The 14,841-nt window shown below is 45.1% G+C and overlaps 1 protein-coding gene across 1 annotated transcript in view; it reads right to left on the bottom strand.

Annotated features, from left to right (window-relative positions):
• The window catches only part of LOC142309906 (cobalamin binding intrinsic factor-like), a 205,493-nt gene that overhangs the window by 149,382 nt on the left and 41,270 nt on the right, over positions 1 to 14,841 (bottom strand). Inside the window, 2 exon segments of the mRNA XM_075347368.1 lie at positions 2,735 to 2,878; positions 7,303 to 7,446. Coding sequence (XP_075203483.1) covers positions 2,735 to 2,878; positions 7,303 to 7,446 — 288 coding nt within the window.

Here is a 14,841-nt window from a genome sequence, read left to right as displayed (position 1 = left end):
ACTGGGTATTGTCAGATGGTTCTTGTAACTCAATCAATTTTACAATTTACTGTTTATTAAAATATTCAGCTTTTCTTGAGATTTTGCCTTAGAGTCCAACCACTGCTGATACAAGCTCTTTTCTATTGCGCTTGTAAGCACATTTTTTAACCTGTCCAGTTTTGTCTCCTAATCCCAACTATCTCCAGCACAATGTAAAAAAACAAAAAGCTAGCACTAAATGTGCACTACAGCACTAAAAATTCCAAACTGTACTTATTATAAAAATTTGACATTTTTGGCAAAAAATTGCAATTTCTTGAGCTACCCCACCTTGTCATGGCAAATCTCTTTGGGGCAGTCCACAGCCATGATTCAGTCATGGGTACGGGATTGAAAAAGAACAAGTAAGTGCTGCTAAGAGCAGTTCTACTATTTCATATGTGAGGCCGCATGGCACATTTTATAAAAATATTTTAGTGTAGGACTGACCCAAAGAGATTTGCCGTGGAGTGGCGGGGTAGCTCAAGAAATTGCAATTTTTTTTTGCCAAAAATCTCAAATTTATATAATAAGTACAGTTTGGAATTTTTAGTGCTGTAGTGAACATTTAGTGTTGGCTTTTTGTTTTTCTCCAGCCCAATATTAAGAAATAAAAAGCAAATGTGGTCGGTCTTCTAGGCAATGAGCTGCAAACAAAAGTAAAGCATTAAAGGAAACCTGTCAGATTCTGGGTGCATATTGCTAATCTCTGCCTAACCGTCCCTGTATACACTAGCATAGATAAAGAGATCTCTAGAAAAAGTATTTCTAAAGATCCATATGATATGCTAATGAGGCCAGGGACTAGTCACAAGGGCGTTAGTTCCCCTGGCTACTCATCCCTCTTAGCATGTAAGCAGGGATTAGCAATATGCACCCAGAACTGCTAGAGCTTCTGGGTGCATATTGCACCTAACAGTGTCATGATCCAGGCTGGAATTTGCCTGGCAGTGTTCCAGCACCGGGCTGATCATATCAGGGGTTAACCTCTCTCTGCCTTGTTCCGGTTTCTGGGACGTTATATCTTGGTGCTGCAACTCTTGTGCTGCAACTCTTGTGCAGCACCAATTATAGTCTATGTCTACAGCGTGTGTAACTGGCTCTGGTGAGTTCCCTAATCCACTCTACCACATTCCCCTGATTTCCTAATCCGTGTCTGTCAGCTCTCTCCCGGCTCCATCCTTCATTCCCTATCCCCTTGGATATTCTGACTTTAACTTCGTCCTGGACTTGGTTCTGTCTCTCGTCTCTGACTTCTCCATGACCGACCCCTAACCCCGTGGCTTTGTTCTGACACTGAGTTTCGTTTTCCCCCTTGTACTTTGTTTTACAGGCCACTTTCCATGCTGCGACATCGCTCAAGCAATCTCGTTGGGGTCACGGAATTTGTGACGCATATCCGGTCGCTTTAGCGATGCCGTTGCGTGTGACACCTATGAGCGATTTTGCATCGTTGCAAAAACGTGCAAAATCGCTCATTGGTGACATGGGGGTCCATTCTCTAATATCGTTGCTGCAGCAGTAACGAAGTTGTTTGTCGTTCCTGCGGCAGCACACATCGCTCCGTGTGACACCGCAGGAACGAGGAACCTCTCCTTACCTGCCTCCTGCCCGCAATGCGGAAGGAAGGAGGTGGGCGGGATGTTCGTCCCGCTCATCTCCGCCCCTCCGCTTCTATTGGGCGGCAGTTCAGTGACGCAGCTGTGATGTCACTGTGACGCTGAACAAACCGCCCCCTTAGAAAGGAGGCATTTCGCCGGTCACAGCGACGTCGCAGGGCAGGTAAGTCGTGTGACGGGTCTGGGCGATGTTGTGCACCACGGGCAGAGATTTGCCCATGTCGCACATCCGATGGGGGCATGTACCCACGCTAGTGATATCGGTACCAATATCACAGCGTGTAAAGTGGCCTTACCTCTCGTTACCAACCCGGCTCTTTGACTTTTTTACTGCCACCGTGTGGTGATTTTCCAGTACTACTCCTGGTCTGCTATTTGTGCAGTGTCACTTAGTTCTCTTACCTCTCTGCTGCCTTCTAGCGGAGTTTGTGCTATACTACATTCAGGACATTTTGTAGTACAGCGTGACAGACAGGTTTTCTTTAAATTCTCAATAACAGCTACAAATTTTAATAAGCAGTAAATTGCAAAAGTGCTTATTTTCACAAGCACTAACCAACAATATCCAACTGTGAAGAAGGGAATAAACTTTCAACTTTATGCCCCATTTCTAACTTTTTGCCTATGTCCGTACATTGAGCATTAGGTTTGCAAAAATTGCTGCACCATTTCTGCATTTGTTGGCAGGAAAAACACATGTTTTGCATACATTGTTCATTGTTTTCAATGGAGAATAGAAAAAATTGCAGGCAAAAACGCAGAAAGAATTGACATGCTGCAGATTATTGTTAGCACCAAATCTGCATGGAAAAAAACTTAATATATGCATTATGCTTCAGGTTTCTCATTGACTTTGCTGGCATAAAGATTTGCTTGCAGTTTGTGACAATACTAAAAAATGCATAAACAAAGTGATAAAAATGCATTGTGTGCACACAGCCTTTAACTGTCTAGCCAACGATACCTTCGAAACCATATAAATCATATGAATTGTCATAAAAGGTTTTGTGTTGTATATTGTATAGGTTTATTTACCCAGACATTAGCTTTTGGATTAAAAGACATTGAGATAAAAAAGGCATGCAAGAACTCACCCACAGAAGATGTCTGCCCAGTTGCAAGGATATTAATTGCAGAAACATTTGCTGCTGTAATTGCTGACGGTTGGGTCATCACACACATAGCTAGCATATCAAGCCCAACTTGGTAAAAGGTAGTAAGAGGGGAACCATTGTTTTCTGTAATGAAGTCATATCTGTGTTATGTCATATTTTAACTTTAGCAAATCACTAAAACATTTTCCTATATCAATAGAAGATCTATTTTTGAAAAAAACTAACAAAATATGGTGCCAATCATAGGAAGAAAACTTCCGCATGTATGGACCGACGCTCTAAGACGTCAAACAGCTTAGAAAAGGGAAAAACTATGGTTCCAGGTTCCGAACTTGTATAAAAAATATAAATTATTCATTTCATCCTTTTAAAAATTACAAGCATACACCATATGGATATTTGATAGAACAGCAGGGAGCCAGAAAGGCAACGCGTTTCAAATGCAAACCAGTGTTTTCTGTCAAGTGTGAACGGAAAATATACCCATCAATGTTATATTTCTACATGGATGAATAACAGGTGTCATTTAAAATAACATGTTCAAACACACAAGTGAAAAATATAAATAAAACCATAGAAATAATATATTAAAGTATAAAGAAATGCAAACACAAACTGATTACAACATTAATAATGAAACATTTGATCGCAACGTAAATTCAATCCATCTAAAAATCTAGTACCTAGACCAAAAATCTAAAATGTCTTACTGGTTAACATATGCCATTTGATATCAATCTGTCGGGCTTTATCTTGGCTGTGGACCGCACACCGTTTTTTTTCAATTATTTATTTAAATTAAAAAAAGTCACATGTGTTTCTTCTTATTTTGATCAACATCCAAGATAAGCGCACGGCTGGGGGCTTCAGCCTGTGGTTGTATGCTTTATCTGTGCTGGTATCAATATATAGGTGGACCTCACAGCATTTTTTAAATTTATTTATTTTATATAACACCAGCAATATAAAACTGTCAGACAGGGTGGGGGTGCGGTCTGACTGCAGCCAATCAGAGACGCTAATGGGCAGGGATAATTAAGGGCCAGGAAGTAGCATTAGAGTAACGGGGATACTCAGTGAGTATGTCCTATTTCATTCCTTCCTTATTTTCTTTTTATTGTAGCCCTGCTACACAATTTTATAACACATCAAATTTCAAATAGGTTCGATTAGAATCATTGATCAGGGCAGTGATTTGATCGGCGAAGCTCAGAGGGATTGCTCATTTTTAATCATGATTCTGAAAGGTATTTATGTGTTATAAAATTGTGTAGCAGGGCTACAATAAAAAGAAAATAAGCCATTGTATGTAAAGCGCTGTGGAATTAATAGTGCTATATAAATGAATAAAATTATTAATTATTATTATTAATTATGATTAATTATTATTATTATTATTATTATTATTATTATTAGTATTACATTGTGGTGCATGGTCGCAAGTTCAACAATGAGTAGCACCACACTTAAATAAACCTTTATAGTGTAGCCAAATAGCAGCGGGTTTCTTAGGACCATAACCATTAGTAGAAGCTGGAACCACAGTTTTTCCCTTTCTTCTCAGCTGTTTGACATATCAGAGGGTTGGTCCGAGCATGCTGAAGTTTTTATCATGTGCTGAGCTGGTTTACCCTTCTTTTGACCGTGCTAACAGTGACTCACCATTCATATCATCTGACCATTTACTATAGCTTCTCAATAAAGTAGAATATCATGAAAAAGTTAATTTATTTCAGTAATTAAATACAAAAAGTGAAACACACATTTTATATAGGGTCATCACACACAGAGGGATCTATTTCAAGTGTTTATTTCTGTTAATGTTGATGATTATGGCTAACAGCCAATGAAAACCCAAAAGCCATTATCTCAGAAAATTAGAATAGCTAAAACATAACATCTGTGAAGGCTTCCTAAGCATTTAAAATGGTCCCTTAGTCTAGTTCAGTAGGCTACACAATCATGGAGAAGACTGATGATTGACAGATGTCCAGACGGCAAGGTCATTGCTAAAGAAGCTAGCTGTTTACAGAGTGTTGTATCCAATCATATTAATGGAAAATTGAGTGGAAGGAAAAAGTGTGGTACAAAAGGGTGCATAAGCAACCAGGATAACCGCAGCCTTGAAAGGATTGTTAAGAAAAGGCCATTCACAAATTTGGGGAAGATTCACAAAGAGTAGACTGCTGCTGGAGTCGGTGCTTCAAGAGCCACCACACACAGACATATCCAGGATATGGGCTACAAGTGTCGCATTCCTTGTGTCAAGCCAATCATGTCCAATACACAGTGCCAGAAGCGTTTTACCTGTGCCAAGGAGAAAAAGAACTGGACTGTTCCTCAGTGGTCCAAGCTGTTTTCAGATGAAAGTCAATTTTGCATTTTATTTGGAAATCAAGGTCCTATAGTCTGGAGGAAGGGTGGAGAGGCCACAATCCAAGCTGCTTGAGGTCTAGTGTGAACTTTCCACAATCAGTGATGGTTTGGGAAGCCATGTGATCTGCTGTTGTAGGTCCACTGTGTTTTATCAAGACCAAAGTCAGAGCAGCCGTCTACCAGGAAATTTTAGAGCACTTCATGCTTCCCTCTGCCGACAAGCTTTTTGGAGATGGAAATTTCATTTTCCAGCAGGACTTGACACCTGTCCACACTGCCAAAAGTACCAATACATGGTTTAATAACCACAGTATCACTGGATTTGATTGGCCTGCAAACTCGCCTGACCTAATCCCCATAGAGAATCTATAGAGTATTATCAAGAGGAAGATGAGAGACACCAGACCCAACAATGCAGACGAGCTGAAGGCTGCTATCAAAGTAACCTGGGCTTCCATAACACCTCAGCAGTGCCACAGGCTGATCGCCTCCATGGCACGTCGCATTGACGCAGTAAGTCATGCAAAAGGAGCCCCGACCAAGTATTGAGGCATTTACTGTACATATTTTTCATTAGGTGCCAACATTTCTGACTTTAAAATAATTTTTTCAGTTTGTCATATATAATCTAATTTTCTGAGATAATGACTTTTGGGTTTTCATTTTCTGTAAGCCATAATCATCAACATTAACAGAAATAAACACTTGAAATAGATCTCTCTGTGTTTAATGACTCTATATAATATATGTGTTTACCTTTTTGTATTTAATTAGAACTTTTTGATGATATTCTAATCTATTGAGATGCATTTGTACTTTTCCAGTTTCTTTATCAATTTTAAATAATAAAAGACATACCTAACTAAAGGTCATATTTTGCTGCACACAAAAGAATATAAGAATAAAATATTTAATAATAATCATCATGCTTAGTTACACAACGCCATTAATAACTCAGCGCTTTACTGACATCCCCACATCATCTAGAATCCCTATCTGTATGTCTTTGGAGTATGGGAGGAAACAAGAGAACACAGAGGAAACCCACGCAAATACGGGGAGAACATACAAACTCCTTGCAGATGCTGTTCTTGGTGGGATTTGAACCCATCACTACAAAACAACAGTGCTAACCACTGGGACACCAATCTGCCAGGTTCTCTAAAACATCTAAAGCAGTGTTGTGGTAGCTGTCTCTTATCTTGGTTTTCAAGACTAATGCTAGATATCTTGTTGTTTTAGGGTAGGTGAGTGAGTTAATATTTTATTTATGAAGGGCATTGTCATTTTTTTGCTTTTTGTAGGCCATCACCCATCCATATCCCAGGGATGCCACTGTACTGTAGAAACATACAGGTAAAGTAGAAGAAGAGGATATATGAAAGAGGATATACATGGAATAGGATATACATGACGAGGCTAGAATGCGAAGTCCAGGTTCTTTCCTAAGGCCGGAGTCACACTTGCCAGAGACTCTTGCAAGTGTGACTCCAAATTATTAGAACTCTCTGTGAGATACCGTTCATGAGATGCTGAGTAAGCAGGAAAATTCTGAGACAGCCATCATACCGAACAGGATCAACGAATCATTCAGATGCTTTGAAGCTCACCTGTCAGTCCCCCTTTGCTATAAACTGATGTCCTGGTTTTGGATTGCAGGCAGGCTACAAATGTACGCTGTGAAAATGGGCAGAACATTGATGGTAAATGAAAGGACCGGGGGACATTCCAGTAGCTGTTCAAATGAGGTACAAGCTAAGTCTATGCACCCAGGCTGCAAACTGTAAGAAGAGCAGATTTTTTGTACAATTTTTTTTCTACTCATTATTTCCTCTTATGGTTCAAAAACGACAGTAGTTAGAAGTGGGCAGCATGGTGGCTCTGTAATTGGCACTGTTGCTTTGCAGTGCTGTGGTCCCACCAAGAACAACATCTACAAGGTGTATGTATGTCTTCCCCACATATGTTTCCTCCAGGTACTCCCACATTTCAAAGCTATACTGATAGTGAATTTAGGTTGTGAGCCCCAATGGGGACAGTGATGATGTCTGTAAAGCGTAATGCACTACAGAATATGATGGTGTTATGTGGGGTAAAATAAATTTACAGATGTAAAGAGATATTTCAGATTTCAAATTCAAAAATCTATTCTTGTACTTTTATAAACTTACCAATACTGTCAAGTTCTTCCTGAGTCTTGGTCTCGAGAAGTTGGACAAGGTTGGCAGCACTATTAGGAAGTATAGTAGGGTCAGAGCATGAGGAGTGCAGAGCAAGGACATAAAGAGCAACTTTTCCTGAAGTGAAGGTTTGATCTACAAAAGGAAGAGAGACAAATATCAGGCAAAAGTTAAGTTAAGGGTGCTTTACACACTGTGACATCGCTAACGATATATCGTCGGGGTCACGTCGTTAGTGACGCACATCCGGCTTCGTTAGCGACATCGCAGCGTGTAACACCAAGGAGCGACGATCAACGATCGCAAAACCGTCAAAAATCGTTGATCGTTGACACGTCGCTCCTTTTCATAATACCGTTGGTGGTGCATGCCACTGGTTGTTCGTCGTTCCTGTAGCATCACACATCGCTATGTGTGACACTGTAATGACCAGAGGTCCTATTAAGATCCAGTGAGTCACAGACCGAGACTGAGGCAGAAATGAACAACAGTATTTTACTGAAATGGGGATCAAATTACGGTGAAATGTAGAATATAATAAGCTCAAAATCCCCTTAAAAACATTACCATTAATAATTTCACACACTAAGCGTTAGCCGAAAATCAATGCACCGATCTCAGAGATCCCAGGATATGTAAATCACATTTAGGACCCGGAACAAATTTACCTACACGTTAAACTTATCAAACTGGAAAGACGATGTAAATCAGATGAGGGTGGTCTGATGGAACCTCTGAGATGGCGCACTGAGTATAACTTATCTCAGATAATAATACAATACACTAAATGAACGATGACTATACACTTATCACAGGGATACCCGGGCATCTCAAAACCTATGGTACCATTAAACTCCAATGTAACTTTACACCGGAGTGTTTCCACGTGGGCTGCAGCAAGTCAAGAAGAATAAAAATAAAAATAAAACTTTGGCGCCAAAAATAAGTACTTATTGCAAAAAGAAAACAAAGTTTGGCAGCTATCAGCCAATGCCAGAGTCACCTGTCCAGCACTTTAATTCTGTAGCCTCAGGACGCAGTCTGGGGATCACTCCTCTCCAGGGCTTGTCAGAATCCTTCCAATGGGGATGGCACCGGACGCCGTCTCTCTTGTCGCAGTCACTCACGGCCTTACTGGACATCAATCACTTGCTCTGTCAAGGGGGGGAACATCTCCTCAGCTTCTCCTCAGACGCTCTTTCAGTTGGACCCAGGTCCGCACAACTGGATCGCTTATCACACAGTGATGTGGTATTGTCTCCGCAATTTCTGTTTCCCTTCACTCTCCTCAGATGCCGTCACTGGCTCTGTTCACCAACAAGTCTCTTGTTCACCAACCGGGGCTTACAACCAACTTTTTTAAGGTCTATATTGCTTCGCCTGCTCTGTTGACAAACCCGTTGCCATGGACACCACACTCCCTCTCTCATTTCCTGGATCTCCACAACTACTTCCTGTTTATCGCTCAGACAGACAGGCAGACTCTGCAGGGTCCTAATGCTCGCCCTGTATTGTCATAGTTCACTCTCTTACATGCCACCCCACTAGAGGTTGGCGTCCTCGACATACCTCCCCACTCAAAATCATCCTGTGCGTAGCGCTGAGGGGGTATTCCTGCCGTAGGTCGAGTGGTTCTCCGAAGGTCCTGCCCAACGGATTCTGTCCCCGAAGGGGCAGGAGTCTCTTCAGAAGTGTCATCAGAGGAAAGGCGTGACGCTGCCTCCTCGTGAAGTGCGACACCCCGTGACCCATTATTCATGTCAGGTGGCTGACTCAAGCCCTCACCCTCGGAAGGACATACCACCGGCTCAACACTCTTTCCACACAGGTGCAGATCATTCACAGGGGGCAGATAAACAGGCGCAGAGAAGGGCTCATCATCAAACTCAAAAACATCAGGAGTACCTGACCCTTGGGACACAGCCTCTGGTTCCGTAGAAATGGGAGCCACGTCCTCAAACCAGCACCGTTGTAGCATGTTACGGTGAAGATTACGAGTGAGCCCCCCTGTCCCCACGGGCTCGACCTCATAGACTGGAATCTCAGAGTTCACTCGTCTCTTTATCAGGTATGGGGTCGCCTCCCATCGATCGGCCAGTTTTCCTGTCGGTCGTTTGACCCTTACCAACACTCTATCCCCTGGGGAGAAAGGTTCCGTCTGCACAGGCCTCGTGTCCCTATGAGACACCTGATTGAGTCTATTACCCACCACCTGATGCACCACTCTCAGTCGCCGCTGGTGTTCCCGAACCCACTCAGATGCAGTCCGAGGGGAATCAGAGGAGGGATCTGGCATGTTCAAATCTTCAATATCCCTCCCGGGTCTCCCAAACATCAACATGTGTGGTGAATAGCCCGTAGTGCCGTGCAATCGATTGTTGTAGGCCCACTTTAGTTCAGGGAGGTACTCAGGCCAGTGGCCCTGCTGCCCTTCCTCTAATGTTCTCATCATCTGTATCAAGGTACGATTGAAACGCTCACAGGCCCCATTTCCTTGGGGATGGTAAGGTGTCGTTCTTGAATGCGCTATGCCATATAGCCGGTGTAGCTCTTCCATTAGTGTCCCCTGGAAACATGCCCCCTGGTCTGAGTGTATCCTTTGCGGACACCCAAACACTTGGAGAAAATGACGACACACAGCCTTAGCCGCCGACTCCGCTGTCTGATCTCTTGTCGGCACTGCCACAGCATATTTAGTGAAGTGGTCTGTCATTACCAAGCAATAGGAGCACCCAGACGTCGAGTATCCTATCAGGACATAATCAATCATGAGCAATTCCAAGGGGGCAGACGTTTTAATGGTTTGAGTAGGGGCCCGCTGCTCAGGACTCTTACTGAGCCCACAGACCCGACATTGCCGACATGCCTCCGCTACCATCCCTCCCAAGTCAGGGCAATAGAGGATTCGCTGTAACCACTGAAGTGTCTTTTCACTACCAAAGTGGGCTCCCTTCTCATGCGCCTCGCGGGCAACCACCGGACCCATCCCTACAGGGATTACCAGTTGGTACCGGTGTTGCAGCTCAGATGGCAGATACACCTTACGATACAAAAGATCCTGTTCCACACATAACTTATCCCACTGTCGCAATAGTTTAATTCCTTCTGCTGATAGTTGGGCCTTGTCCTCTGCACTCGGCCAAATCCCATTTTGTACCCAGGTGCGCACTCGCGAGATGTCTGGACACTCGTTCTGATCTTTTGCCCAATCTGATGGTGTTTTTCCCAGGACACACGGCATCCCTGATGCCACCCCACTTGAATGTACCACACTGCGGAAGATAGGTACCTGCCCCAAGTCAGGGGTCTCTGTGTCCTCGAGCTGGTCATCAATGCTTTCTCCCCTAAATCCAAGGGGTACCCTCGACAATGCGTCCGCATTACCGTTTTCTCGCCCCGAGCGAAACTTAATCTGATAATTAAACTTAGCAAGGCGAGCGACCCATCGCTGCTCCAACGCTCCCAGTTTCGCATTCTCTAAGTGAGCAAGAGGGTTATTATCGGTCATGACCAACACCTCAGCTCCCGTTAGATACTCAGCAAAGCGCTCCGTCATTGCCCACACAAGGGCTAACAGCTCTAGGCGAAACGAACTATAATTAGCCGGATTGCGCTCAGTGTCCCTTAAAGACCTGCTGCCATAGGCAATGACCCGCTCCCGGCCATCCTGAATTTGGGCCAGTACCGCCCCCAACCCGTGAAGACTACCGTCAGTGTACAACAGGAAAGGGGTATCAAACCTGGCATATGCCAACAAAGGGGCACTTGTTAGGGCGGCTTTCACCTCGTCAAATGCCTTTTGCTGCTGAGGCCCCCATTGGATAGGGCGGTTGCGAGGACCCAGCACCGACCCTCTTAAAAGTTCATTCAGGGGACCCACTACTTGTGAAAACCTGGGCACAAATCGTCGATAGTACCCTGCCAATCCCAAGAAAGCCCGCACCTCCCGTAGAGTCTGAAGAGGTGCCCACCCCTGTACCGCTAAGATCTTACTGACTGAGGGTAACACCCCGTCGGGAGTCACCACATGGCCTAGATACTCTATGCGACTCTTGAACAGTTGACATTTCTTTGGTTTTATCTTTAGGCCATGGCGACTGAGACATTGGAGCACTTGGCGCAACTTCTCAAGATGGTCTTCAAATGACGTTCCGAACACCACGATGTCATCTAGATATATCAATACCGATTCAAAATTCAGGTCGCCTAAACAGTGTTCCATAAGGCGTTGAAAGGTCCCCGGGGCATTTCTGAGTCTGAATGGCATCCGGTTGAATTCATACAGCCCCATTGGCAGAACAAATGCTGTCTTTGCCCGATCTTTCTCAGCCATTGGTACCTGCCAATATCCACTCGCCAAGTCCAACGTTGAAAAGTATTTGGCCCGCCCTAATGCAGACAGGGACTCCTCAATCCGAGGCAACGGGTATGCGTCTCGCACACTGTGTGCGTTTAATTTCCGATAATCCACACAAAATTGGAGGGTCCCATCCTTCTTTCGCACAAGGACAACGGGGGCAGCCCAGGGACTTTGGCTCTCTCGTATTATTTGATTATCGAGCATACTGGCGACCATGCCCTTCACCTCTTGATAAAGTGTCGGGGGAATCTGACGATAACGTTCTCTAATGGGAGGGGTGTCCCCCGTGGGGATCTCATGCTCAATCGTTGGTGAGCAACCAAAGTCTTCTTCATGTCGCGAGAAGGTCTCTTCATGTTCCCACACGACCCTCTCCAACTGCTCTAGTTGCACGGAAGTCAGTTCCTCCCGATCTACTCCCATTTGATCCATGATCACACGACCATTCCATTCTTCGGTAGGAGATTCAGCCCCTGCTACTTCGACCGCATATGTCCAGGATGACTGTGGGTCTGGCCGCAATTCAAACACCGCTTTGTCAGGCATCTTCCCCTCTGGCACGAACAGTTCAGCCAGGATAGTCCCAGCAGGAATGGTAATAGCCTCCTCCAACACGTTAATGCATCTGACTGGCACCCGTCCATTCTTCACAATCGTCAGAGAGACCGGGCCACATGCACCTTGGCACAAGAGAACTTCTCTGGGGCTGGCTCAAGTAATACCTCAAGTCCATTCAGCCTCTGCGCCGCCCCCACTGGCAACATCAAGAGTTCCTCCTGTCGGGGCGCCAGTGAAATCGTGGTCCGTGATGGCACTCGGACAAGGCCCACCCGGCCCCCAGGGACTGCACTTTTCAGCAGATCACAGTTCAACACTAGGCGGTGTAACATTCTCTGTGTCGGTCGGTGACCTGTAGCACGAGTCCAGTAACGGGGTCCCTCACGGGCATACATCTGATGATTTAGATCTCGCAGAATGTTCATTCCCAGTGTCACTTCCATCCCTCTTCTAGGGGGGTGGTCCACCAGCACTACCCCTTTCTGACCCAGCTCTTGACCAAACATTTTCAGTCTCATCCACACGATCCCTTTCACCGTCAGCTGGCCATTGTTAGCGGCAGTAAGTCTTATCATTCGACCATCTTCGGGAACCACTAGTTGACTGAAGTATTTCTCGAAAACTTCTAGATGCATAATGGTACATTCAGATCCCGTATCAACCAAGCAATTCATCTTCCGTCCTTCAAATTCTGCTTCTAAAACTGGACTCCATGCAAACAAATCTTGCTCATTCCGTTGGGGGCTTTGTGAGGGGGGGGCTGCTGCGAATTGCCCCCTCAAGGCAGCGGCTGGGAGTTTAACGTCGGAGGAGGAGTCTCGGGGACTGTGGACATCCGGCAGTATCGTGAGATGTGTCCCCGGCGGCCGCACCTCCAGCAGGTGACTGCTCCCCGTGGACGGGGGCTTGAGTCATTCAAAGAGGGCGGTCTGGCTGTCGGTGAAATCACCATCCCAGAGGGTGTAGCTGGTGGCCTCTCCAGGGGAGTAGGGGACGACCCAGCTCTGATTTTAGACACTTCCAGCTTTAGCTCCTTCAACTCAGCACGCAGAGCTTGTACAACATCTACCAGTCCTTCTGCTCCTGACAATTGCATTCCGCCTCCCTCCAGCCGTGTACTGTCCACAGCTCCTTGAACTACCAGAGTGGACTCTGCCTCCCTTTCCACCGCGGCCTGGTAAATCTGCCAGAAAGATATTTCTGGGGTAGCCCGGGCCACCTCATACAGTTTATCCCGAAGGAGCCTGTTAGCTAACCCTGTGATGAATTGGTCCCGGAGCAAGTGGTCTACCTCCCGGAACGCTCCCAGGGCCCCTGGGTCTAGTCGCTGCACTTCATTCAATGTTTCCTGTAGCGTATTAGAGTACTGCATCAGAGACTCACTTTCCTTTTGAGGGCGGTTAAAGAAAAATGATCGAAGTTGGGTCACACGGGCCTGGCCCCCAGAACTCCCCTCTAACAGTACCAAAATTTTCTCTAACGTACTTCTCTCAGCCTCAGGTCGTACCATCACCGTCCGCCTAGCGTCGCCTTCTAGTGCATTCAATGCCAGTTCTGCTCGTAATGCGGGAGTCAGATTACACATCCGCAGAATACTCTGGACCCTCTCCGCCCAATCCTGCAACGCCATGTTACGCCCGTCGTATTTCGGCATGTGCTGGAGTAAAGCTCCTACCGGTACATGCCCTCCCCCATTCACCGAGGCTGCCAAAAGATCCGCACCCAGCAGCGGGGCTGCTGATGCGGTGGGATCATTTCTTCCCTCGCCGCCTCCGTCCATGACAAACACTGGATCCTGCCGACTACGCCAAAAATGTAATGACCAGAGGTCCTATTAAGATCCAGTGAGTCACAGACCGAGACTGAGGCAGAAATGAACAACAGTATTTTACTGAAATAGGGATCAAATTACGGTGAAATGTAGAATATAATAAGCTCAAAATCCCCTTAAAAACATTACCATTAATAATTTCACACACAAAGCGTTAGCCGAAAATCAATGCACCGATCTCAGAGATGCCAGGATATGTAAATCACATTTAGGACCCGGAACAAATTTACCTACACGTTAAACTTATCAAACTGGAAAGACGATGTAAATTAGGTGAGGGTGGCCTGATGAAACCTCTGAGATGGCGCACTGAGTATAACTTATCACAGATAATAATACAATACACTAAATTAATAATGACTATACACTTATCACAGGGATACCCGGGCATCTCAAAACCTATGGTACCATTAAACTCCAATGTAACTTTACACCGGAGTGTTTCCACGTGGGCTGCAGCAAGTCCAGAAAAATAAAAATAAAAATAAAAATAAAAATAAAACTTTGGCGCCAAAAATAAGTACTTATTGCAAAAATAAAACAAAGTTTGGCAGCTATCAGCCAATGCCAGAGTCACCTGTCCAGCACTTTAATTCTGTAGCCTCAGGACGCAGTCTGGGGATCACTCCTCTCCAGGGCTTGTCAGAATCCTTCCAATGGGGATGGCACCGGACGCCGTCTCTCTTGTCGCAGTCACTCACGGCCTTACTGGACATCAATCACTTGCTCTGTCAAGGGGGGGAACATCTCCTCAGCTTCTCCTCAGACGCTCTTTCAGTTG

This window comes from Anomaloglossus baeobatrachus, chromosome 5 (assembly GCF_048569485.1).
Source record: "Anomaloglossus baeobatrachus isolate aAnoBae1 chromosome 5, aAnoBae1.hap1, whole genome shotgun sequence".
In the NCBI taxonomy this organism is placed as follows: Eukaryota; Metazoa; Chordata; class Amphibia; order Anura; family Aromobatidae; genus Anomaloglossus; species Anomaloglossus baeobatrachus.
Note: the sequence above shows the minus strand (reverse complement) of the source record. Positions and strands in the feature narration are given on the sequence as shown.